Raw genomic sequence first — 27,016 nt, forward strand, 5'->3', positions numbered from 1 at the left:
ACAAAGGAACAGCAGCATGAGTCTCATATTAACCATGTGAAGTCAAGGCAACATAATTACTTCATAACTTATATAAAATTCACATAAATAACAAAATAATGTAACTAACCAATATTATCACTTAAATACAAATTTGACAGAAACATCTTTTTGAAATATCTTATTAATTTTCAACAAAATAGAATGTTACTTGTTTCTAACAACACAAATCACAAAATATGTCATCTGTGCTCTGCATTTCAAACTGAATACTGATTCCAATCCACTTCGGTGTAGTGCAGTGATGTTGCAATTTTATTACCCACTCATCTAATTAGCAGGATCCTACTGCAGTAACTGTGAAAAGAAAACTGTTTGGGAAAAGCAGAAGGTCTTTATCAGTGATTAATCATCATTGGAGCAATCCAGGTGATAAATTATTGAATTGAATATTGTATAACTAAAGAGCTTTTAGAGAGAGAAAATTAAATAAGTAGACCATGTTCATTGGGAAGGACATATAATTACCCAAAACAATACTTAAGTCACTTTTCCTGTAGCTATAGTCTGCTACTACTCATGGTTCAAAACATTTCTATGGAAGGTGCACTACTGAGTTGACATCCAGTGGACTATAGTAGAGATCCATCTCTATGGAAGTTGCTCTGTACAAGTACGCTTTAGTAAACCAGTTCACTAGATAGATGTAAACTCTGCACTGTTTACCAGACTAGCAGAACTGCAAGTGTGGGCAATCATTTGTGTTGAATTCCTCAGCTGTTGAAATTTACGGTGTGAACTTTAAGGGGGGATTCATAGTTTTATGTAAGATAATTGAATCTAGCAAGGGTTGGGGATATCTCACACTTTCATTTGCTTTTTGTAAGGCTTTCAATTGTGTGCTTTGTAGCCCTCACGAAGAAACTAGCAGCTAGGAAATCTTGATGTGTACTCCTGCTGTTAAGATCCTTAGAGGTTAAATGGAAGATTCTGTGAGCACCTCTGTCTCAGAATTCAAGTGAAAGTGCTCCTAATATCCATCTTTTTTGGTGTGTTAGTGGCACTGTAAAGGCAGTTTCAGCGTGTCTTCCTAGGCAGGTTTGTAGTCTTTTTTTTACAATGAATCTCTGAATTGTTGATTTAAATTCTAACAAAAAATTTACAATAGGGAAACAGGCCATTTTGTGCCAGTCTTGGTGAGGCCCTGGAGGATACCAATAATTGACACATTTCTTCAGAACTTTAAGGTCACTGACCTTCTGTATTTCTGTCTAATGACACAATTCTTGGTTCAGAGCTTCAAGGCATGCACTAAAACGTTAATTTATGCACTGTATAAAATTTAGGGCCTAACTGCGATAAAAGTGTTGTATGAAAGAATGTAAGGAAGACCTTAGCCTGCATTAACTGTTCATTCACCATCCGAGGGAGGGGAGATAATCTTCTCTATGTTTATTTGCCATGCTTTATTACATAAGGTCTTGATTAAACAACCAAAGATTGATACGTCTGAGGAATGGCATTGGACTTTGACTTTGTGCAGGTCTAAAAGGCTAAGATATTATGAACTGTTCAACACTTTTCCTCCTACCAGGTTGAAGCATATATCTATCAGCTAGCTAACAAAATTTTGAGGCTTGTAATTATAACTGCTGGATTTGTAAACGGATGCTTATGTATCCAGATATTGATGCCTACCTGAATTGAGTTGCAAAGAGAACTGAAACTCTAGCCTTCTAGCTGCTGAAACTATCGATCAATGCAATAAAGAGAAAATGGAAACACAGATCTTGCCACCCACATGAACACAGCTTCCGACTGGGAAGATGGTACTTCATGGTCATAAGCAGTTCTCATAAGAATGTTGCACATTTATTCACGGTTTATGGAGTTTTTAGCTTTTCTTGACGCATGGAAATTCAAGCCACTCACCATCCTGACTTGGAAATATATTACCTGTCTGGTTGTATCACAGCTTGGTATGGCTCCTGCTCTGCCCAAGACTGCAAGAAACTACAAAAGGTCGTGAATGTAGCCCAATCCATCATGCAAACCAGCCTCTCATCCATTGACTCTGTCTACACTTCCTGCTGCCTCGGCAAAGTAGCCAGCATAATTAAGGACCCCATGCACCCGAGATATTCTGCCTTCTAACTTCTTCCTTTGGGAAAAATATACAAAAGTCTGAGGTCAAGTACCAACCAACTCAAGAACAGTTTTTTCTGTGCTGCCATCAGACTTTTGAGTTTACCTACTTTGCACTAAGTAGATCTTTCTCTACACCCTAGCTATAACTGTAACACTACATTCTGCACGTTATTGTTTCCTTCTCTGTAAATGGTATGCTTTGTCTGTATGGTGCGTAAGAAGCAACACTTTTCACAGTATGCTAATTCATGTGACAATAATAAATCAAATCAAATCAAAATCACCACTCTCACACACACTTGAGGAAAATACAGCTAAAGAGGATATTGCACTTTTACAAGTTATAAAGGAATAATTTGTAATCGTGATTTGGCTTGTCTTGATGCAGGCCCAGTGAAGAAAATATTCATTTCCACTTTTGGCAGTTTAATTAAGAGAATTCAGTAACCAAAGTCATATTCAAAGTCATTGCAGGATTTCCTTGAAGAGCTGGATTTTCAACAAATCATGAAATTAGTTGCATGTAGAGTTATTACTAGGAGGTCAATTTTCTGTACTGGTGCACTTGAAAAGAAACAGGCTTGGAGCCCTGATATTATATCCAGTCTTAAAGCATAGGTGTTGTTGCCTTTGCTGCTGTTTCTTTCAGTGTTATTTGCAGATTTATTTGTTTCTCCTTGGTGCTTGGAGTGAAAAAGATTGGTTGTCTGAAAACGGCTTTGATCAGGTGACTAGATGATCAATACCTCTTATTTTCCACCCAGAATGATTCAAAGCCATTGCTACATAATGGGGGATGGATGGTGGACATTCATACCTATACGTGATTTCACTGGTTTCTGCACCTTTCTTTGTTATCAAGTTTGAAAACGGTCTGGAATCTATTCATTTGGAGTTTCAGATAAGTCCACACGTAATGGAAAGTGTGAATTCCACAAAACGCATTCAAGAGGGCCACCCCCCAGTGGTCGTTTCAATAGGAAGTTTCTAGAAACTTGAGATACTGGGTCTGTGCAGAATTGCAAAGGTTACTTGACTTTCAGCAACCATCTTAGCAGCCTTTTCTAAAAAAAAGGAAGTTCAAGAAAATTCTATACCGAATAAGCCCATATTTAAAATGATGAAGCTGACGTGCCTTTGCTGGACATGGCCATTCAAACACTGGATCAAATCTGATGACTTCCTGCCAATAAAATTGTGTTCTGCTTGTGTTGCCTTTATTGTCCTTTTAAGGGCAAAACAGCAGATTAAGGGTCAACCTTCGCAGTGCTATACTGTTGGAAGAAAACCTTTGCGATGAAGAAATGGACACTTTGTCATTGATTTCTGCCTTGTGGGCCAACTTCTGTTGGAAGAGTGAAAGTATCGAACTTCAGCTTAAACTGCATTTGATTAGGGAATGATTGAAAATTGCAAAACACTGCCAAGATTCTTACTCCAGTCCTTTTTCTGTAACTGCACTGCTACATTTGACTCTTTTGGAAACAGATGAATGCATCTCCCTTTTAAGTTGCCAAAAACCCTTAAAAACCTCAGAATTGGCAACCTGACATGCACCCCGCCTCCCCGCCCTCCACCACCACCACTGCCGCAGACTGAATCTACCCCCTGGACTGGCTAAGGCCGCACACCAGCCCTGCCAAATCCAAATGGACAAACCACCACCACCCTCAGGTGGCCAAAATCCTAACCACTTACCTGGTAAACCTGCCTTCTCTATGGTTTGAAGGTAAACACACCTGAGTTGCACCAGCTGGTGCCTTAAAAATGGGTATGACTGCCTCCCTTTGTCCACTGAAGGCTGCACTACGCAGTTCTGAACCGGCCTAAGTTAGCAGATCAGGCGAGACAGTGGCAAAAATACTTCAAGGTAATGAAGTAGCGAAGTGGCAATCCAACTCTGTCACTCCATGGAGAGTTCTGGCCTCAGACAGAGCATATAAAGCACAGACAGTTTAGAGATTACTGATTAAAATGCGAATCCTTACACCTAACCTGCTGTTCAAGACCTGAAGTGGCTGATAATGTGAGTGGAAGGAGCACTGATCACAGTTTAAAGAGATGTGTATTGTCTCCAGACAGTACAGTAAGTGAGGTTTTGCAAACCCAGGCAAGTCATGGGGGTTACAGATAGTGTGACATGAACCCAAGATCCCTGTTGAGACCGTCCTCGTGTGCGGAACTTGGCTATCAGTCTCTGCTCAGCGACTCTGCGCTGTCGTGTGTCGTGAAGGCCGCCTTGGAGAATGCTTACCCGAAGGTCAGAGGCTGAATGCCCGTGACCACTGAAGTGTTCGCCAACAGGAAGGGAACAGTCTTGCCTGGTGACTGTCGAGCGATGTTCATTCATCCGTTGTCGTAGCGTCTGCATGGTCTCCCCAATGTACCATGCTTCGGGACATCCTTTCTTGCAACGTATCAGGTAGACAATGTTGGCCGAGTTGCAAGAGTATTTACCATGTACCTGGTGGATGGTATTCTCACGTGTGATGATGGTATCCATGTCGATGATCCGGCATGTCTTGCAGAGGTTGCTGTGACAGGGTTGTGTGGTATTGTGGTCACTGTTCTCCTGAAGGCTGGGTAGTTTGCTGCGAACAATGGTCTGTTTGAGGTTGTGTGGTTGTCTGAAAGCAAGAAGTGGGGGTGTGGGGATAGCCCTGGCGAGATGTTCGTCTTCATCAATGATATGTTGAAGACTCCGAAGAAGATGTCGTAGCTTCTCCGCTCCGGGGAAGTACTGGACGACGAAGGGTACTCTGTCCACTGTGTCCTGTGTTTGCCTTCTGAGGAGATCGGTGCGGTTTTTCGCTGTGGCGCATCGGAACTGCCGATCTATGAGTCGAGCACCATATCCTGTTCTTATGAGGGCATCTTTCAGGGTCTGGAGGTGTCTGTCACGATCCTCCTCATCTGAGCAAATCCTGTGTATACGGAGGGCTTGTCCATAGGGAATGGCTTCTTTAACATGTTTAGGGTGGAAACTGGAGAAGTGGAGCATTGTGAGATTGTCTGTGGGCTTGCGGTACAGTGAGGTGCTGAGGTGACCGTCCTTAATGGAGATGCGTGTGTCCAAGAATGCAACTGATTCTGGGGAATAGTCCATGGTGAGTCTGATGGTGGGGTGGAATTTGTTGATATCATCTGGCGAACACTTCAGTGGTCACGGGCATTCAGCCTCTGACCTTCGGGTAAGCATTCTCCAAGGCGGCCTTCACGACACACGACAGCGCAGAGTCGCTGAGCAGAGACTGATAGCCAAGTTCCACACATGAGGACGGTCTCAACAGGGATCTTGGGTTCATGTCACACTATCTGTAACCCCCATGACTTGCCTGGGTTTGCAAAATCTCACTTACTGTACTGTCTGGAGACAATACACATCTCTTTAAACTGTGATCAGTGCTCCTTCCACTCACATTATCAGCCACTTCAGGTCTTGAACAGCAGGTTAGGTGTAAGGATTCGCATTTTAATCAGTAATCTCTAAACTGTCTGTGCTTTATATGCTCTGTCTGAGGCCAGAACTCTCCATTCACCTGACGAAGGGGGTAACCCCGAAAGCTAGTGAGTATATTATCAAATAAATAGGTTGGACTAAAACCTGGTGTTGTCAGACTTTTTACTGTGTTTACGCCAGTCCAACGCCGGCATACCCACATCATGACTCCATGGAGGTTCAGGCCATTATGTTAAAGATACTATGTGAATACCAGTTGTTGTTATATAAATAATATCATCTTATCCCTGGTTTTGCGATCTTTCCACAACTTTTCATTTAGTCTGCTAGCCACCTGACCCCATCCAAAGATCAGTTTCTCTCACAGGCTAATAATCAATCTTTTGGCTTTCTAGGAAAATTAGTAACTAACCTTGGAACTTCTGGGTTTTTTTTATATTTTCAGTAATCTTAGAAATTCTGTGACCTTTCAGTTTTCACTTTGTAGACCAGTTTAACATCGATATTTTTTTCCCCCCCACAAGTGCTATACCAGCAAAAATATAGCTAAGTCTGCTTTTCCAACAACCTTTTATATTTCTTGACATATCTGATAAATAATGAATGATAATGTATATTCTGTAGTAATCCTGGAACTGTTGAATGCATCAAAGCACAAGGAACAAGCAAAGCACTCTATCTGCACTTCTGTTTTCATTGAAATGTGGCCTTTTCTTGGAACTTGAAGCCCTTTGTTCAAGTGGCTTTTGTTTTCTGCTATTTATGTAGTTCTGCATGGTAAGTAATGTATCTGCTGGCTCAGTGATTTTACCCAAGAAGAAACTGGAAAGCTTCACCCCTAGTCTTTGCTGAGTTAGCTTGCCTTGGAGAAAATGATGGGGTTGGAACAATTAACTTACATATCCCTCAATTTTGGACAACAAAGTCAGCCAGGGTTCCTGCTCTTGATTGCTAGATAGTGACTCTGTAGTCAGATATTTTGCTCAGGATTCTTAGTCAAGGTTCACAGATGGGTGAGAAAATTCTGGATGTGGACAACCTGGAGCTGTACCGACAAGGAGTTAATGCCAGTAAAAAACGTAAAGTTTGTTTATTAATCACAAGTAGGCTTACATTAACACTGCAATGAAATTACTTTGAAAAACTGAGAAGTGAAAGCAAATTAGTGAGAGGTAAAATCCTATGAAGTTTTACTTAAAAACAAAAATAAAATGCTGCAAATGACAATGCTTGATTAAAAAGTATTTAATCAAAGAAAGTTATGGTAATGTTCCAGCTATAATCATTTATTAATATATGTTTAACTTTTGAAGTTAAATCTCTGTGTATTAATATCAGAGTCCTACATAATATACTCAGTAGAATATTATAACCTTAGAACTGCTACAGTTACAACCAATAGCATTATTTACTATTTTGTTCTCTTCTGTTAACAGTAGTGTCCCAATGCTCCGCATGTTTCACAGAGATTCCAATTTAACATGTTTACAGAAGGTAAGTTTATGAGAAACACTGTTGTGTTATCCTCTTATACGTGCAAGTTTTTATTTATATAATGTATATGAAGATAATGCCAGTATCTGAAATCAGAAAGTAGCTCAAATTTCTGTATTCATGCATTTGAATGTGCATTTCGGGACAGTGTTTAGCAGCTGCTTCTTTTGCTAGTCAGGTGTTTCTGTTAGGTATTTACTCTTACATTGGTTACCAACTATGACAATGGATAGAATGATGTTTTTCAGAAGATTAGTCTTGCTAGTTGGGGCAGCACAGTTGTCAGCATTACTGCCTCATAGTATCAGGGACTTGGGTTTAATTCCTGGCTTGGGTCGCTGTCTGTGTAGAGTTTCAACATTCTCCCCATGTCTGCGTGGATTTCCTGTGAGTGCTCCAATTTTTTCCCACAGTCCAAAGATGTGCAGTTTAGGTGGATTAGCCATGCTAAATTGCCCCTTTGTATCCCAAGATTGTAGGTTAGATGGATTAGCCATCGTGAATGTGTGGAGTTACTGGGATAGAATGAGAGAGAGGGTCTGGGTAAGATACTCTGTCAGACAGTTGGTGCAGATTCGTTAGACCAATGGCCACTTCTACAGTATAGGGATTCTGTGAATAATAAAAAGGGCACAGAAGACTCCATTGCTTTAAACATCTGTGGCTCTCTAAAGGCAGGATGAAAAGGTGGTATATATGTTACCCCCAGCAAGGCTAAAGAGGTTCCCCGAGACACATTAAAAATTTATGACTCAGATTTTATGCTTGTAATGACAGTAAAACTGTCAGTGTTCTCTTGTGAAACTGACAATAACTGCCAACGTGTAATTAAATGCAAATACAATAGTTGCTGTTAGTGATTCTCTGCTTCTCCATAGGGTGTTACAGTCCTCGCAGGTTAGAAATCACTGATTTAACATTCCAATCCAGACATACAAACCCAGGCAGATGTGAACTGAACCAATTTCTGAGAATAAATACTCGGAATATAATCCCCTGCCATATAGTTGTGAGATCAGTCTTAGCACATTCATCAGTTATTTATTAAACTGGGATTTATTTTAATCCAGATTCATGGATTGTTATTCATTCATGGGATGTGGGTCTCATTGACAAGGCCAGCCTTCGTTGTTCTGCTCTAATCCCTTCCATGAGAAGATGTTTGTCATCTGCCTTCTTGAACCACTGCTGTCCATGTGAAAGAGATCCATTCATAGTGTTGTTAAGTAGGGAGTTCCAGGGTCTTGATCCAGCAACAATGAAGTAAAGGCATTATAGTTCAAAGTCAGGATGACATGTGACATGGAGGGGATATTGCACATGGTGGTTTGTCCCCATGAGCCTTATGCTCAAGTTATGGATTTAGAAATTTTTGTTGATGCTTTGGTGAATTATACATGGTACGTGCTGGTGGTGGTGGTGGATTGAATGTTTTAACTCTGTGGATGGGCTAGTAATCAACTGACCTGCTTTGTGCTGGATGTTGTCAAATTTCTTGAAAGTTGACAGAGCTGCACTCATCTGGGCAATTGGTGAGTATTCCTGATTAGTGCCTTGTGGACTGTGAAGAGGCTATGGGGACTCTAGGTGTGTTACTCACCAGAAAATACTTGATCTCCGACCTGCTATTTTACCTGCAGTATTAATATGGTTGGTTCAATTAAGTTTTTGCTCATTGTTGACCTCCCTGATGTTGATGATGGAGTAATTAGTGATGATAATACCATTGTGTATCAGAGAGGTGATTAGACTTTCTCTTGTTGAAAGGTGGTCATTCCCTGGCACTTGTGTCGCATAAGTGTTACTTGCCATTTATCAACCCAAGCTTGAATGTTGTCCAGGTCTTGTTACATGTGAACGTGTTTAGATATCTGAGGAGTTGTGAATCCAACTGAACATTTCAATCATCAGTAAACAATACCACTTCTGATCTTATAACTTTATTGATCTGCTGGAAAGTAATACAAATGACAATGGCTGGAAGATTAATTAGTAAATCCAAAGGTGCAAAAATTATACAGGCATTTGATAAGATTTCCATGACACTTTACAATGTTAGAATTTTAATAAATGTGATGTAAAGTAATTTCATACTTTCAGAAGTAGAATGGCAAAACAAATGGTAACACCAATTATGTTGCATAAAACTTGCATGCTGACCTACTGTGGTTTCTGATCTGACAATGCCTGAATTTTAAGATTCTGCCCCTTGATTTCAAATTCCTCTATGGCTTTGTCCATTTCCTATCTCTGTAATCTCCTCCAGCTCCTTCTAAACCTTTTAAAATCTCTCTGCTCTTCTCATGCGCAACCCTGATTTTAATTATTCCATCATTAGAAACTGTGCCTTTGACTGTTGGGGCCACAAGCTCTGGAATACCATCTTCCTCACTTCCCTTCTTTAAGACACTCCTTAAAATCCTGCCTCTTTGACCAAGTTTCTGCTCACCAGTCCTGGTACCTTAGTTTAAGACTCGAATCTTATTTTGATGATGCTTCTGTGAAGCACCTTGGGATGTTTTACTAAAATGAGTGTAACTTGTTGTTTGTTCCCTGAAAAACAAAAATACTGCAAATCTATCCATATTGAAATACAAAATGCCTAAAGTTAGCCTGAACCTATCATTTGAAAAATAAAAATTCAATATTTTTTATCTTTAGTATTTAATTTTCTGTTTTGGGCTTTAAAATAATTGTTTTGTTTTCCACCCCCAAATATTGTGAAGGAATGGTGTGTGTACTAATAAGTTACAAAACCAGTGTAATGACTTTTATTCGTATGTCATAAGCTTAGAATCAGTTGTCAGTTTATTGGGGGCTTTGTCAGCTATATTATTTTAAAGCTTTTAGTTTTTGCTCGCTTCCTGTTTTAGCATGCAAACATAACACAAATAGTATGATCTCTTGAAATGCATGGCGAGGTTTACTTTGTAGGATTAAGTCATTACTTAACATACACAGATCATCTGTGTTATCTGAGCAACATTCAAAATGTTTCAGTAACACTTCCAACCTTTTTTGTTGTTGTACTATAGCTGCTTGAATCCATGAGGAAAACATTGGAAAATCAATGGAATGCTGCAGTCACTGAAGAGTTTCTGACCCAGATTGAAGATTTGTTCCTTGCAAGTTATAACACTGAAGACAGGAACAATGCATTGGAAACTATTTCTAAGCTTCCGGTAGAAGCAGGCGATTAATTTCCTCAACGTGTATTTCCAAGATCCAAGCGTCTGACGTCCTGCTTCGAAAAGTGAACTTTGTCCAGAAAAATCTGATGAAACCGTCAGAAGAATCATCAGAACTTGTGCAGTGGAGAAGCAAGGGGAATTTTCAATACAAATTGGCTAGTTTTGTTTTAAGGAAATGAAATTACTGGGCTAGTTAAAAAGAAAGTCTAGGGGATTGCGTTCTTCCCATTTATAGAATAAACCGACGATCTTTCCTAGCAATTTCCTTTGACTTTTTATATAAAGTGTGCAATTTTCTTGCCATAATGGAGCCAATTGAGTGGGGTCATTTCCATTCAGTCAGTTATGGGGATTATTGAGGAGTGGCATAATTGGAAACAGCAGACACTGTGATTTCAAACTGGTGGCTCTCTGAAATTGCTTAACCTTCGGATGTCAGCAGGGAAATCTACATCTAAATCTGTCGTATGACTCCTCGATGTTAGCCAACTTTTACACTTGTTGAGCACACTGCTCTGTGATGTTCCCAGTTATTAACTGAAGCATCATAGGGTGAAAGTTCCACAACTCGGCTCTCTAAAGCTTCAAGGAGATTATTGGTTTTTCAAAACAACAATGGATTCATTCATGGTAAAATTATTAATTCTGCTTTGAAAAAGGTATCTTAAACAAAGATTATTTCGTGTTTTCTTCCTTTTAGTTAGATAGTAACTACATTAAACAAAAATATACAAAACAATGTTGCACTAAGAATTGCCCTGTTATACTTTGATTGCATTGCTACTTTCAGTGCAAGACAGAAAGTACTGTTTTGAGACATCATGTGTGACATTTGGATTTATAAGCCTTAGGCTTCAGCTTTATTGTAGCATGTGGATTCTGCTGTTGAAATCTGGAGTGTTAGCAGAGGAACAGGTTTCATTTCAATTCCAAATGTATTGAAGGGGCAGCTATCTGCTTATTCCAGGCTGATCATTATTCCTGCTCTCCTGATAGACAAACGCAAGCTGTCACGATGTTACTTTACTTTTTCCTTCCTTCACCATGTCTCTGCTTGAGAAGGGAGGAATAATAACGTTTGAGATAATGTCAAAAGAAAGATAAGTGTTCTAGGTAGATAAACACATTGAAATAGTAGATTTTGCAGAGTATATATAATGTTTAATACAAAAGTTAGGTGGCGTGGTAGATGAAGGTGGCACTTGACAATTTATAAATAAGTAGATGCAAAATACTGCAGATGCTAGAAATCTGAAATAAAAACAGAACACGCTGGGAAAAACTCAGCAGGTCTGACAGTATCTGGGGCAGCATTATGGATAAGTCCTGGAGTTAAAGCAATTTATTGCATGATGTGAAAATAACATTTTCCACTATGTAAAAGTATCCAGTGTAGTGAATAATATTGTGATCGTATTATTCTGAGTGAGAGCTTTCTCTGAAATCTCAGGATGTGTTTTAGATTCTAAACATCTGCATTAGTTGTTCAGATATCTGTACTATTAAATATCTGGTGGGGTTTATTACTCTACTAGACTAGATTATTATTTATTATAGGATACCACTGGCTGCTTAATTTCTTGGTAAACCTACAGTAATTTTATTAATCAAGTTGTTTGGTTATAACTAAGTCCAGTTATTGACACACACATCTAATGCCCTCCCACAAACAGCCTTACTGAAAATGGAATATAAAACAAGTGACTTAAAGACTATAGTTTTAGATTCTGGAGTTTAATTATCTCTTTGTTTGGAATCTCTCTGGGTTCCACATGTTGACCAACAGTTTTAATTTGCATTCCAGCACTGGGCCTTGGTAGCGGAAAGTAGGTTTACTTCAGTGGCAGCCAAATGAAGAGAGATTCTTCAAATTCATCATCTGTGTGGTTCTATTCTGGCAGGAGAACCATGGTGATGATTGCTTTTGAACTGGAAGAGTGTGGGATATTGCTCTAAAAAACAATTTGATTGCATATTATAAAAGTAGTATTTCAAGACATTGAATGTACCCATTGTATGAACCGTAGCAATATCTTATATATGTACTGGCAACTGTTGAGATGGTTTGCTCCAAGTTTTTTTCTAAAATTAAATTCTGAAATCCAAAGAAATACAAGTATGCAAAAGAGAAAACTTTTTTATTTATAATATGAATTTGATTTGGTCCGTGGATAGGTTTATGGATGGAAAGGGAATGGTTTAGGTTAGAGGGTCATTGCTTTTTTCTTAATTGGTTGGCGCAACATCGAGGGCCGAAGGGCCTGTTCTGCGCTGTAACGTTCTATGTTCTATATATCTGTGTCTTCTGTCTGTTGATTCCAAAGTATTTTAGTATATTATACTTGCGATATAGATCTGTATTACTTTCAAAGTAAGATTTTCTAAGAGGTCTGGTTCAACAAAAGAAAAGTTACTGATATGTTTCCATGGTCCAGACAGGCATTGATCCCATACAATGACACCAGACTTTTTCCTCATTGACGAAGTCAGTATGCCTCTTCATATTGGGTACACTGGCCTCAAGATGTGCTGAACCCTGAGTTTCAGGTCGCAGGGATTTCCAACATTGGTAGTCCTTCATTCTGCTCTCTTCATGTTACTAGTCTGATAAGGAGAGGGCAGAAGCTGCGTTTTTTACAAAGCCCAATAGAAATGCCCAGTAGTAGTTGGGAACCAGGCATCTGGATCTGTCTTGTTTTCCAGCCGTTCCACTGGACCTAGCATTGGATTGTGCCAGAAGGTCTGAAGAATTTTAGCACATCGATACCCAACTGCATAATGGTTATTTATAACTAGCTGATGAAATTAGGCTGCTTAAAGCAATCAAAGGACCAACTTTAAGAGAATAAAACTTTAGCATAATACTTTTTATTGATTTAAAAAGTGACTTATTTATATTCCCTATTCCCGACATGATTTAAATTGTGCTATTTAAACATTATGGCAGATATGGAACTGAATTCTTTCATGTTGAACACATCTTATAAGAAACACTCCAAGTATTTGGAGCAATTATTTTAATTTTTTCTAGTGAAATAGGAAATAGTTTCATTTACATATGCATTTGATTCACAGTGACTTACAGCTAACAATGGCAAGACTCCATTTAGTCCATCTGATGAAATAATCAATAGAACAAAAGCTTCTTTATATTGATTGATGGGCTGTTTTGCATGAAGTAGTCTGTGACACAATCACAGTTCAGAAACTTGAGAAGCAAGTAAAGCTTCACTCTTATGATTTATGACATTAGTTACACAATTGTGTTAGAACAAGTTGGAATTAATCAACTTTTTTCAGTATTTTAAATTACAGACTTCAGATTAGTTGAATGCTGTAGACTCGAACTTAATTGAAGACATTTGAGTTTGATCCAAAATACTACCATGAGATGATTCAACAACCTTAAAAGGCTACTGCTGATGAATGGAAATTCACAATCAGTTAGTTAAACCCTCAGTCACAGCTATTTGCCACCTTTCTTGAAATTATGCAGTAGTAATAGTAAGCTCAAATCTAGGAGAGACAGAACATTCACCCTGTAGCACATAACTTGAAAATTGTTGAAAAGTTACTGAAGCTTTGTATCTTGTACTAATCAAAACACATACAACAGTGCCAAATTTCAAATGATTGCAACAGTTTATAGCAGAGGAGAAAAGGCAAGCCACTCCGGGTGAGTTATGGCCATGGCAAAAACAGCAGGGAACAATGCTACTGGTTAATTCCAAAAAGATACGAAGCTTTAATGTATTCCTTTTATTTGCAGAAAATAGGTCCCTGTGAATGTTCTTTATAGCTAACTTAAAAGAGCCATTTTATGAGCTCAACTGATTATTTTAAATTGGTTGTTAATGTAAGTATTAGCAAACTCAGGATTGTTCAGCGAATGCTGTGCAATCAGAGAATCACATCTAATAGTGGACATTTTTTGGGTTTTACAAGCGTAGACTGTTGAGTATAAGCTGTACTCTGCTTATTACAAACAGCTTTAGGAACATGCTATTTGATTTAATCAACAAATTTTTGGGACGCATGATCTACCACTGCACACTAGCAGTGTGAAAGATCTTGCTTCTGTTCAAATTTGAGATATTTTGCCTTACTGGGATAATTTAAGGTAGATTGGGCACTTTTCGGTGCCAAATGTGGTGACCTTTGGCCCATTTACGAGTTTGTGCAATACAGTTAACAGTGACTCAATCACGATTGCCATTGTGCTGCAAGCTACCTTTTATGTGCTTTATTTCTGCATGAAGCTTGCAAAATGAGCAAATAGCTCAGGTCCTATAAGAAAGATCGTAATTAAGGCCAATCTTAAAACGTGTGGAGCAGTATGAATCCCAATGTATATATTGAGCAATTAATGTAGGCTTGTGATAGACAGCAGTGGAGAAACCATTAGCAGATTTCTCAGCTAGCATGTTGAAAAAAGGTAGCATGTTAAACTGCTCCAAATCACAAGTGTTTGGTGTGCAGGAGGGAGCACATTGTGTGTAAGGAAATCTATGGAAACAGCTGCAGATTCAAAGATCGCAAACGTATCATCTGTACATTTAAGATAATCAACTGAGCTGATCGCGTGGCTCATTTACACTTGCTGAAAAGACATACATTCATATTTAAGCTGTTCTCTGCAACAAAATAAATCGTATCAAGTCCTGCACCTCTTTTGAATTATCCAGAAACATAGGGAGCCCTTAGATCCTCAATGCTTTCTTCATGGCAATGCCTTGATTGGTCAGAGTCAGCTTGCCTTTTCACAATTAATGTATTGTGATCATTTGAAATTTAGTTTTCTTGCACTTGTCCTGATGAATGCAAAATGAAAATCTTTGGCAACATGTCTCTCTTTTCAGCAATAAAGGCAACAGTATCTCTAAGTTTATTTAGTAAAGGTTCAGAATGGAAAAATGAACAAGACTCAAGAAACCCACTTTCAAAAACAATCCTTCCAAACTACAATAAATGAGTTAGTTGCCCCAATGAGCTTGGTCATAGCATGAGCCTATCCAGATTTAAATCCAAAAATCACAAAGGAATCAAATATTCTTGACTACTGTTTGATCTAGGCAGCAATTTATTAGAGGTCAGAAGAACTAGATATAAGTAATGTTGATAGATCAAACAGCCGTTTATCTAATCATATGTTTTTTGTCCCTCAAACTACTGAATTATTGCTCAGTTACATGTTTCATGAACATTGCCCTGCATCTTGTCAGCTTGTCAGTAGGTTTTTGGTTAGGGAGGTCACAGTGCAATGTTTAAGTCAGTTTTAGTTCAAAGTTAAGATATAATGAATGTGTTGATAACATTGGCTGCATGGTAACACACTGTAAATAATATTTTCCTGGAACAATATCTACATTATTTTTCATTGAAGTTATTTGTATGTCTATTTGTGAGGTTAAAGAAAGTCAAAAGTATGCACAATATATGTGGTCACACTGATACATGCTGCTTTTTGACTTCAAAAACGTAGTTTAGTCCAGCTTGTTAATGTCTCCATGTTGTAAGTACAAGTTTTAAGAGTTGCAGTTTTAAAATATAAGATTAATAAATGATCATTTTTGTACAGTAATAATGTAGTTCCTCCAATATGGTTCATATTTTTATCAGGCCACAATAACTGCCAATGGACAATGTTTATTGTCTGTATATATTGTCCTTCCTGTACGGTGATCTGTAAACTCAAAAAATAAGATGAGTGAATTAAAAAAGTTTGATCATTTTTATACTGTTGATATTAAGTTTTGTTTACAGTACAATTAGGAATCTTGATGGTTTGGAAGATGTTGGAGCCAGGTATTTTGTAGCATGTTTAGCGACTTAAACCTTTTCCTAACACCCTTAAGCCCAAAATGTTTTGATCTTTACTGACAATTACAGTATCAAGGAATGAGACTGTAATCTGTAACTGTTCACTCTCAGGGCCAAAGAGGGTGATTGTAAGTCATTAACAATAATTCATTATTACAAAATTAAAAAGGTACTTAATAACAAGATAACATTCTGTGGTGAGTTTAAAGGGCAATTAATGTGCAAATGCAACAACATCAGGAAAATCACAGGTGAAATATGAGATACTGCTTCCACAACTTAACAGCTGAGTGGTGCAAATCACCCAACAAATTGTGGCTATTTGCAATTCTTGGGGTATATATTCCAAGTTTACTGGACGATTTGCACCACTCCATTGTTTACTCTGTGCTGAGATTAATTTTTCAGCAATATCAGGACTTCTTCTGGTATTTTTTGAATTTTTTCTCTTCAGAAAGTAACGTTGTTCTACAATGCCAAAGCCAAGGAAAAACTCAAGCAAGATCTCAAAATCCTTTGGTGATTTACTTATCGCTGCATGTGGGATCTTGAGGTGTGCAAATTGGCTGTGAAGCACTTTAGGATTTATCCTGGGGTCATGAAAGCTAGGCATATATAAATGCAGTTTTTTTTAATTACACAATGTAGGTGAAGGAAATACAATATAAAGGAAAAAGAATGAGGAAATGGTTGACATCAGTCTTTTCATCCATTTTCTATCTGGAATGGGTACTCATAGAATCCTACAGTGCAGAAGGAGGCTATTTGGCCTATTGAGTCTGCATCAACCACAATCCCACCAGGCCTTATCTTCATAATCCCATGCATTTATCCTAGCTAGTCCCCCTGACATGAAGGGGTAATTTAGCATGGCCAATTCACCCAACCCGCACATCTTTGGACTGAGAGGGGGACATGCAGACACGGGGAGAATGTGCAAACTCCAGACAGACTCCAAGTCGAGAGTTGACCCCGGGTCCCTGGCGCTGAGAGGCAGCAGTGCGAGCCACTTGCCAGTGTGCCACCCCTACTTTCAAAATAAATTAAGGCAAAACATGCCATTCCTTTGAGATTTTCAGAGCATCTTTTAGATTGTAGAATTTAAAGCTATGATAAAGAAATAAGGTACCATGCCCCATTCATGTATGAGTAATTGCCAAGGGATAAAATAGAACTTGGGTATTATTTTAAGCAAGAACATTTTTAAAATAACCTCTGAAGTATTCACAACTATTATCAGGTGTGCTAATGTTCCTTATTTAGGAATGGCGGTCACTCATTTTGGGTTTAAAATGCAATTTGTTTAAATGTTGCTCATCCACAAAAGAAAATATAGCTTCATGATTAAATAAAGCTTTAATATGGCTCCAACTCTCAACATTTGTTTAGTTCTAAAAGCCAACTGATTTTACACTGAAAAAAAACACAATGAAAATGGCAAAGGAGACCATTCGGCCTACTGCATCAATACTATCTCTTCAAAGGGTTAGTACTGCTGCCTCACAGCATCAGAACCTGGGTTCAATTCCTGGTTTGGCTGTCAGTATGTTGTCTCTCCATATTTACATGGGTTTCCTCCCACAGTCTGAAAGTCGTCCTAGTTAGGTGCTAAATTCTCATGGAGTGTAGCCGAACAGGTGCTGGAGTGTGGTCACCGGGGGATTTTCACAGTAACTTCATCACAGTGTTAATGTAAGCCTATATGTGACAATAAGAAATAAACGTAAAAAAACCTTTCATTTCCCCATTGAGTTGCCAAAATATCCTGACATCCTCAACCGGAAAGTAAAATTTAAGAAATACTGAATTAAAATTAGACTTTAGCGCACAGCTGGAGTTTCTATGCTGCGAGCCTGGGCCGGTTGGTCTGGAGATTGCGGGCGGCCGGGGCCAATTAGTGAGACACCGGGGCTTTGGCGGGTCCCTCACTTCCTGTCATCCGGGTGGAGCAGAGTGAACCTGTGTGGAGTTGGAAGTGGGACAGCGGCTTGGGACTGGGCTCCTTGTCGTTGAGCGGAGGGGACAGAGCTGCTGGTTATCTCACACACCCCTCTGTCGGAGAGCTTTGGGCCGGGAACCACAGCCAGAGTAAAGGACAAAGGTAATGGAGGGCCCAGCAGCTGCCGCCAAATTGCGTTGATGATATTTAAAGTTGTGTTTGGGCTCCAACCCCCGCAAGAGTGGGACACAGAGCAACAACTACAACAAAAAAAACCCAAAGGGGCCAACGCTGTGAATGCACGGGCTGCCTATCAGTACCTCGAAAGAGGAAAGGCACGTTGACCTTCAGGAATAAACCTGTCTTTTTAAAACAAACTGGTATTTACAGCGAGCCTGACACAATAAACTGTCCCAAAGGGGTCCACGGTTTTTTCCCCATTCCTGAACTGACGTTTGAAAGGTAAAGTCTCTCAATGCTGTTGAGTACATTTAAAGAAGAAAGATACCAGAGAAAGCAATCATAGAGAAGGTTATTACTTTGAATCTTTTGCCAAATGTTTATCAGCAAATTCACGCCTAATGTAAAGTATATTTATTAGTCACAAGGAAGCTTACATGAACACTGTGAAAATCCCCTAGTCTCCACACTCTGGCACCTGTTGGGGTACACCGATGACAAATTTAGCATAGCCAGTGCACCTAACCAGCACATCTTTCGGACTGTGGGGGGTAAACCAGAGCACCCGGAGGAAACGCATGCAGAGAACTTGCAAACTCTGCACAGACGATGATCCAAGCCGGAAATTGAACCCAGAGGCAGCAATGCTAACCACTGTGCCATCATGCCGCTTGAAAGTGAAACTAAACTCTTTAGTGAAGCCATGACATTCAGGATACTGTATCTATGAAAAGCTCCATCTCATCAACAGACTGAAAAAAGGAATACAGATAAATATCAGAATCGCACAGTCAATCCACCCCACAGTTAAAAGATAAACAAGCACTTGGGACCATTCTATCCCAAATTCTGTCACTCACCTACCCTTAGATGCTGATAGACCAAAATAGAGAGGGGGAGAACAATGGTCAAAGTTTCAAAATTGTATGGAATATACAACACAGAAACAGGTCCTTTCGCTCAACCTCAACTGGGAAATGAAAGGATTTTTTTAAGTTTCGTTTTTAGTGTCACAAGTAAGCTTACATGAACACTGTGAAAATCCCCTAGTCTCCACACTCCAGGACCTGTTTGGGTACACTGAGGGGGAATTTAGCACGACCAATGCACCTAACTAGCACGTTCTTTCAGGCACTGATGATCCTCTCAAACCTCTTTCTATCCTTTCTCAGTTGCTTCTCTTGGCATAAACTTCTGTTCCTTTCTCATGCATATTCCTGTACAGTTTTGCCTTAAATATGTATAAATTATTTTCCCAACTATCCCTTGTGGTAGCGTATTGCACATTCTCGGCTGTATGGGTAAAGAGGTTTCTGCTGAATTCCCAATTTGATATCTCGGTGACTATCTTATACTTCTAATTTTGTTCTTGAATGTTCAGCTCAGAGAGAGATAAGAAAGGTGCCAAAGAGGAAGATATGATACTATATCATATCATATGATATCATATGATATGATATCCCATTGGAAAAAATATGAGATATCAAAGATGGAATGGCTAGAATGTGAGTGTATTGAATGATAAGGCACTCAAATTCATACTTGTGTATGACAGGCTGCGGTGACATAAAATGATCATTCAAACTCAATGTTCAGTTGCAGTTGATCATCAGTTCCATAATTTAGTGTGTAGTTAATTTCTAGATATGATTATTGTATTTTTAAAACACAAATCAAGCAGATATGTAATTTCAGACACAAACTTATTTGTCTTTCCTATTTCCTGTGTATTCTCATCAGTAGTTAGTGCAACGATATAGTTTCATATGCAGTGACTGCTTCATTGTACAATATTGGTTAGTGCAGGCAGTCCCTTGCAAATTGCCTCACTCTCTCTCTAAATGGTCCTGTCTCTTCTCCACCTATTAATGCATTTCCTCACCATATCATAGCTGTCCTGGTCATCAGCTCATCCCATCATCCTGCTAGGTGTTGCCCTAAGTCCCATTAAAATATTGGGTAGTAAATCTGTCCAACGCTGCCCTGTTCTAAATGGACTTAGCTAGTGCTTTCTTCAATGTTCAATTCATTTTTTCGACCAGACCTGAACTTTGCGGGTGCAGGGAACATGGAAATTTTGTTTTATCTCTAACCATTTACATATTTCCTTGGGCACTTGTCCAGAGAAATGTGTACCCTAATCTGAATCCATCTGCAAGATACGCCTAACAGGAAATCACTTCCTCCAACTTTGTACCACAGTGTTGGCTGAGTAGTCTTGTGTAGGAAAAGCTTCTACCCTTTTTTTTTCATTCTTCCTTACCTGAATCCATCTTATGATAATTCTTATTAAGTATCCTTGTTCTCCTTGACTTTCAAATTGTTTCAACCAGCAGTGCCTCTTTTAAATTCTTTCATGATCATATTAAGATTCTCTTAAGATTAATTTCTCTATTATCTTGATTTTTCTAAAAGAGCTTTTTCTTATAATTTAGGCCATATTAGCCATTTCATGTCAAAAGGGGTTTCTGACTCTAGATCTTAGCTTATTCCTCCTACAGTTCCAATATGTCAGGTGATGACCAGGTTATCAATTTCAGTTCTCTTTAACATTTGTAAATTATGTTCCTTCCTCCTAATTTTGTTTTCTATTTTGTCTTACATTTTTACATTTGGAATAGAGTCGCATTGTTTACAGCACAGAAGGAGGCCAGTTGGCCTATTGTGTCCATGCTAGCTCTCTAGAACAGCAACTTAACTAGTCCCACTCCCTGCCCTTTACCTGTAGTCCTGTAGCTTTTCTCACCTGGTGGTTATCCAATTCCCATCTGAAAGCTCCAATTGTATCTGTCTCCATCCTTTCATTTACAGATCCTAGCCAGTGCAACATAAAAATGATTTTCCTTTTATTGCAGTAGGTTATTTTGCTAATCGACTTAAAATTAATGTACTCTGGTTCTTCACTCTTCCCCAATGGGGACAGTTTCTATATATACTCTGTCAAGAACCTTCATGGTTTTGATAGTTTATCCAATCTCCTGTCAACATTCTCTTATTGAATGAGAACGATGAAGTCCCTCATCCGTACAGCCATTCTCATAAATCTTTTCTTCACGCTCTCTAAAGTCTTCACGTCCTTCCTAAATCCGGTGTCCAGAATTAGATGCAATATCCAAGTTGAGGCCGAACCAGTAGATTGTAAAGGTTCTTCAAGACTCCCTTGCTTTTGTACTCCTTTGTCACTGTTTATGAAGCCCAGGATCCTAAATGCCTTTCTAATTACTTTTTAACCTACCCTGTCACCTTCAACAACCCCTTCCACACTCAGGTACAAGAGTTAATTCTTTGCTAGTTTGAAAAGGGATGGAGTAAGAGTTCTCAATGAATGTCGTCACATCACCACCCTTTTTGTTTTAATCTAACAGGAACACAGCCCAGGACTATTGTTATTTAACCATCTTCCCTTTTGAACATTTTCCTCTGTATCCTAATCTCAAAGTTTTCCTTTGTTGTTCTGCCAGTTGTGTTAGGAATAACTATTTGAACCTGATAGTCAAAATGAATTATGTCAGTGCTTCTTGTGGTTCTTTTTTTAAGCTTTCAACATGCCGGAAATTAAAACTCAAGGTAAGGTCAATTCCCCAGAAAGATAAACAGCAGTAACAGAACTCTGTGAACATCCACATAAAACAAACGAAACACACAGATTCTCAGCTCATAAACTTCAAACTATTAATTTTCAGCTTCCTCTCGCAGTTATACTGTTTTGAAGAGAGAGAGCACTCCAATCTCTCAATCCTTTGATTAAAATTAAACAAGATCTCCATTCTCCTTCATTATAACTTAATTTATCTCAATGCCTGATTTTATAGACATCACCTATTCTTTGTTGATTCAAAATCTCAAACGCATTCTCACCCAAACACATTACCGCCTGCAAAATTTTTTTTTAAATCGGGGGGGGGTGGGTTGCGTTGAAGTGGCAACACAAAATTCTTACATTTATTCCAAACTCTTCCAGATTATGATTAAAATTTCCACATTTGACTGGTATTGTTGAGTTCCTACAAATCCACCATTAAATCTTATATCATATATCACCATAGACACATAGGTTTCCAGGCGATTACTTTTCTACAGAACCTAAAGGGTTGGAGAATGGACAGAGAAAACCTGCCACGTAATTTTAAAAGATATCTCTTGATCTATTATTCTTCAGTTTTGCTCAAATTTAATCTCTTGTCTATCCTTCTTTACACCATTTTCCAATTTCTGATCTTTGCTACTTAACCAAGTTTGAAAGGAATCTCAACAGTTCATTATTTTTTTTAGCTCGATAGCTTGTTTTGAAAAGTTCAAATTGGATTGCTGCTGGACTTTAGCCTTATCTTATGTTTTGAGAACAATTTGGTCTTTCAAACTCAAATGATTTGAGTTCCTCCTGAACAGAAATTCACCGCAGTTTTTACTTTTGTATTCTATAATTCTGAAACACAATAGATGCTGTGTTCACTCCCAACAAGTTCTGTCTCAAGAAGTCAGTTATCTCTACTTTAAATTAGAAGGAACCCAACAGATATAGGTACCTGATGTGATTTGATTTGGATTTGATTTATTGTCACATGTATTAACATACAGTGAGAAGTATAGTTTCTTGTGCGCTATACAGACAAAGCATACCGTTCATAGAGAAGGAAATGAGAGAGTGCAGAATGTAGAGTTACAGTCATAGCTAGGGTGTAAGAAATTGAATTAAAGCATTGTTAGAGAGTTTAAAAGAGTTACATAAGAAATAGGAGCAGGAGTATGCCATCTAGCACTTTGTGCCTGCCCCGCCATTCAATAAGATCGTGGCTGATCTACATAAGAACATAAGAAATAGGAGCAGGAGTAGGCCATCTAGCCCTTCTAGCCTGCCCCACCATTCAATAAGATCATGGCTGATCTGTCATGGCTCAGTTCCACATTCCCGCCCTCTCCCCATAACCCTTAATCCTCTCTCTTATCAAAAACCCATCAACCCGCGTCTTAAAAATATTTAGCGAGGTAGCCTCCACCACTTCAACGGGCAGAGAATTCCAGAGATTCACCACCCTTTGAGTGAAGAAGTTCCTCCTCAACTCCGTTCTAAACTGCCCCCCCTTTATCTTGAGGCTGTGCCCCCTAGTCCTACTATCCTTTCTGAGCGGGAAGAGTCTCTCCACCTCTATCCTATCCATCCCATTCATCATCTTATACATCTCAATGAGATCTCCCCTCATTCTTCTAAACTCTAACGAGTACAAGTCTAATTTATTTAGCCTCTTCTCATAGCTCAACCCCCTCAATTCCGGCATCAGCCTAGTAAACTTCCTCTGCACTCCCTCCAAGGCCAAAATATCCTTGCGTAAGTACGGCGCCCAAAACTGCACACAGTACTCCAGCTGCGGCCTCACCAATGCCCTATACAGCTGCAGCAAGACCTCCCTACTTTTATATTCAATCCCCCTCGCTATGAAGGCCAGCATCCCATTCACCTTCCTGACCACCTGCTGCACCTGCAAACTGGGTTTTTGCAACTCATGCACAAGGACCCCGAGGTCCCTCTGCACCGTTGCCTGCTGCAGTTTTTCGCCACGTAAGTATTAATCCTTCCTACCATTATTCCTACCAAAGTGGACCACCTCACACTTGCCAACATTAAATTCCATTTGCTATTTCCTGGCCCATTCGCCCAGCCTATCTGAAGTGGATCAGTTCCACTTACCCACCTGCTCCCCATAACCCTTAATTCCCTTATCTATCAGAAATCTATCTACCCGTGACATAAACATATTCAACGAGGTAGCCTCCGCCAATTCAGTGGGCAGAGAATTCCAGAGATTCATCACCCTCTGAATGAAGAAGTTCCTCCTCAACTCTGTTCTAAACTGCAGCCACCCCCCCACCTTATTTTGAGGCTGTGCCTTCTAGTTCTGGTTTCCTTTCTAAACGGAAAGAATCTCTCTCTACCTCTACCCTATCTAGCCCCTTCATTATCTTGTAAGTCTCTATGAGATCCCCCCTCAGCCTTCTAAACTCCAACGGGTACAGGTCCAGTCTATTTAATCTCTCCCCGTAAGCTAACCCCCTCATCTCCGGTATCAGCCTGGTGAACCATCTCTGTACTCCCTCCAAGGCCAGTATATCCTTTCGCAAATAAGGGGACCAAAACTGCACACAGTACTCCAGTTGTGGCCTCACCAGTGCCTTGTACAGTTGTAGCAAGACCTCCCTGTTTTTATATTCTATCCCCCTCGCGATAAACTTTTAGAAGCATAGAAAGAGAGTAAAAGATAAAATTGGAAGAAATGTTGGACACAGCTTGCAAGAAGTTGCCTCGCTCCAGCACCATGTTTTTCACAGTTTGATAACTATTGCTCAATTTTGCTTATAGTTTAAAACCTTTGGGATGTTGTTTGGGGAGGTTTTGCTCTGAGGTTAGAAATATAGAGGGTTTGGAACTGGATACATTTAATAATCATCTTGTAGCTGGCCGCTAATATTGTTAACTGTATTGAGTTGATTTCTTATTGTGTGTTTTATCATGTAATAAATTGTATTTTGTTTAAAATCATGACAGAAGAGTCAGGGATATCCTTCACTGGCTTTCATTATCTTTCTTTGGATTATACCAAATTGCAAAATACAATTACGAGCAGGCATTCCAAAGTTCCTTCCTGGATTTTGGAATACCCCAACATTTAACATTAGCTGTGCTCTTAACAAACTAATGACATGACTATGTAATTCCTGTAGAACTGTTTTCTGAAACTTCAGTACTGCTTTCAATGCTAGCTGATGTCTTCTGAAAGTTAGTAAGGCGAGATCCTGCTACTAGTCTGCATTGTATGGAAAAATGCGTTTTGGAAACATTTGAAAACTACTGGCATCTGTTATAAGTATATTGGATTGGAGACAAAGCCTCCAGAACTTGACAAATCTAAAACACTGCCGAGATCTTGCTAGCATTTCAATACTACAAAAGTCCTAAATACTCGGGTACCTTTATATTGATTGTGTGATGTTGGCAGTATGCAGTGAGCAGATCGCCTCCAGCATCTAACAGCACATTATCTTGGGAGCCCTAGCATTCATGTAACAGAATCTTGACAGTTATAGCTATGAGATTGTTTCACAGCTATTAGCTCCTGTTTATTGTTTTATTATTTTTACATTCGATAGGGGGAAATAAACATACTTTCCTCTTTTTAGTTCTTAATTTCTTAAAAGGTTTACTTTATCAGTTTTATTTTTGATCAGCAGAAATGAAGACAGGATTTTGGCTTCGGGATGCAAGAAAACATCTATTTACCTGGCGAAACTGCATTTCGCTGCAAAACATCTCAGCACTCTCAGAAGGCACTCAGACATGGAGAAATTATAAAATAAAAACCCAAAGGTTCACAACATGCAGCAGACATGGCAGTTCAAGTAGATCTTCTCAAGTTTGGCGAACCTCTGTTCAACGCAATATGGAATTGGTGCCGTGCGCCAGATATCATTCAACAATCGGAACTGTTGTACACAAAGCAGGACTTGCATCAAAAAGAGTGCCAGATATCAAAGCAAACATGTTCTCCAGCCTGTCAAACAGAGGCGTTTCTTACATCAGATATATGCCTGCTTGTGTTCTGTCAAAGAAACAGTTTATTGCTGAAGAAATTGCTGACCTATCTAGAGATTTTCACACAACTTCTCGGGTCTTAGCCTTGCCAATCCCTCTCCTCTGGATTCTCCTGAAACCACTGAAAAAGCTGACAGCAATGCTTCTCGGCAGGTAAAGCGTTGGCCGTGTACATGTTTGATTAGCTATTGTGCATTCCTAGCAATAGTGGAGAATAGTGCAGCTTTAAAAATTTTAATACCACATTTCCGTATTGGTGACTTGGAATTTGCTTTCCAAATTTTAAGGAGTACTATTCAATTGTTGGATATATTTGCCTTTACCCTGATAATATCATCTAAAGGGTTTCCTCTGTTTCGTCAAATGACTAATTAAGATTCAAAAGGTGAATATTAAATTGTAATTTTTATAATATAGCTTTTACAATGATATAATTTGAGATTCTTGCTGTAACTCACATTGGAAATGTCAAGGTTATTTTCAACAAGTTCCAATTGTAGACTAAGAAGTGGGGTTATTTGCGGAATACGAATGTGTGAACACAGGGTTTAGCTGCAGTGATGAAGGCAAATAAAGAAAGAGAATGTTAGAGAGCAAATCTGGAAGTTGTATTTTTTGCTATACAAGGTGTTGGTCAGGTTTTTTGCTATGCAAGGCTGTCAGTGGGCATCCCCTTCCCGATGCTGGGTCCCTCAATCAAGCAGTGAATGCATTTAAACACGGGATTCCCCTGGAATTCCCTGTTGTGATTTGCTTTTTGAGCTTCCCACATGGTGTGTCCCCTGTGCACCGCTGGGTGAATACAGACCAGTGGAATGAGGCACTTAAGCATTAACTGCCCATTTCAGGGCCCCTATTGATGGTGCAAAAGGGCTATCCACAAGCTTTGTGGCCTGGACATGGTCAGGGACTGAGGCAGGAAGGCAGTGGGGTCTCAATCAGCCAACCACAGACACAACTAAATGCCACCTGCCACCAAACATGCCTTTGGGTGGGCATTCAGTTCCATCCAAGGTCTCTAATACTACTGAACTAGATCATTTCTTCATTTTAATGGCCCCCCACGGGATATATATTTTACACATTTGGTCCCTCCAATTTAGCCCTTTAAGCCCTCGTAGTATTCTGCTGAATCTGTACAAAACTCTATGTAGCCTGTAGAACTAAAACACCAGTCCTCACTTCTGAATTCCAATCCCTTTGAGATAAAGGCAACATTG

At 39.2% G+C, this 27,016-nt stretch overlaps 2 protein-coding genes across 5 annotated transcripts in view; both read left to right on the forward strand.

The window, feature by feature from the left end:
* mysm1 (Myb-like, SWIRM and MPN domains 1) overlaps positions 1–16,003 on the forward strand; it is a 73,797-nt gene extending 57,794 nt beyond the window's left edge. Inside the window, exons 19-20 of one of the 2 annotated variants that reach the window (XM_080195542.1) lie at positions 7,024–7,081; positions 10,117–16,003. In XM_080195542.1, coding sequence (XP_080051668.1) covers positions 7,024–7,081; positions 10,117–10,281 — 223 coding nt within the window. In that variant the 3' untranslated portion in view covers positions 10,282–16,003. Of the gene's footprint in view, positions 1–7,023; positions 7,082–10,116 lie in introns of those variants that run through there. The other variant, XR_013887855.1, reaches the window with a different exon arrangement.
* A 2,038-nt stretch (positions 16,004–18,041) lies between these two features.
* oma1 (OMA1 zinc metallopeptidase) overlaps positions 18,042–27,016 on the forward strand; it is a 60,612-nt gene continuing 51,637 nt past the window's right edge. Inside the window, exons 1-2 of one of the 3 annotated variants that reach the window (XM_080195544.1) lie at positions 18,042–18,193; positions 25,433–25,949. In XM_080195544.1, coding sequence (XP_080051670.1) covers positions 25,438–25,949 — 512 coding nt within the window. In that variant the 5' untranslated portion in view covers positions 18,042–18,193; positions 25,433–25,437. Of the gene's footprint in view, positions 18,194–18,429; positions 18,494–25,432; positions 25,950–27,016 lie in introns of those variants that run through there. The other 2 variants (XM_080195543.1, XM_080195545.1) reach the window with 2 other exon arrangements.

The sequence above is a fragment of the Carcharhinus amblyrhynchos genome, chromosome 9 (genome assembly GCF_965287045.1).
Source record: "Carcharhinus amblyrhynchos chromosome 9, sCarAmb.v2.hapA, whole genome shotgun sequence".
Taxonomy (NCBI): domain Eukaryota; kingdom Metazoa; phylum Chordata; class Chondrichthyes; order Carcharhiniformes; family Carcharhinidae; genus Carcharhinus; species Carcharhinus amblyrhynchos.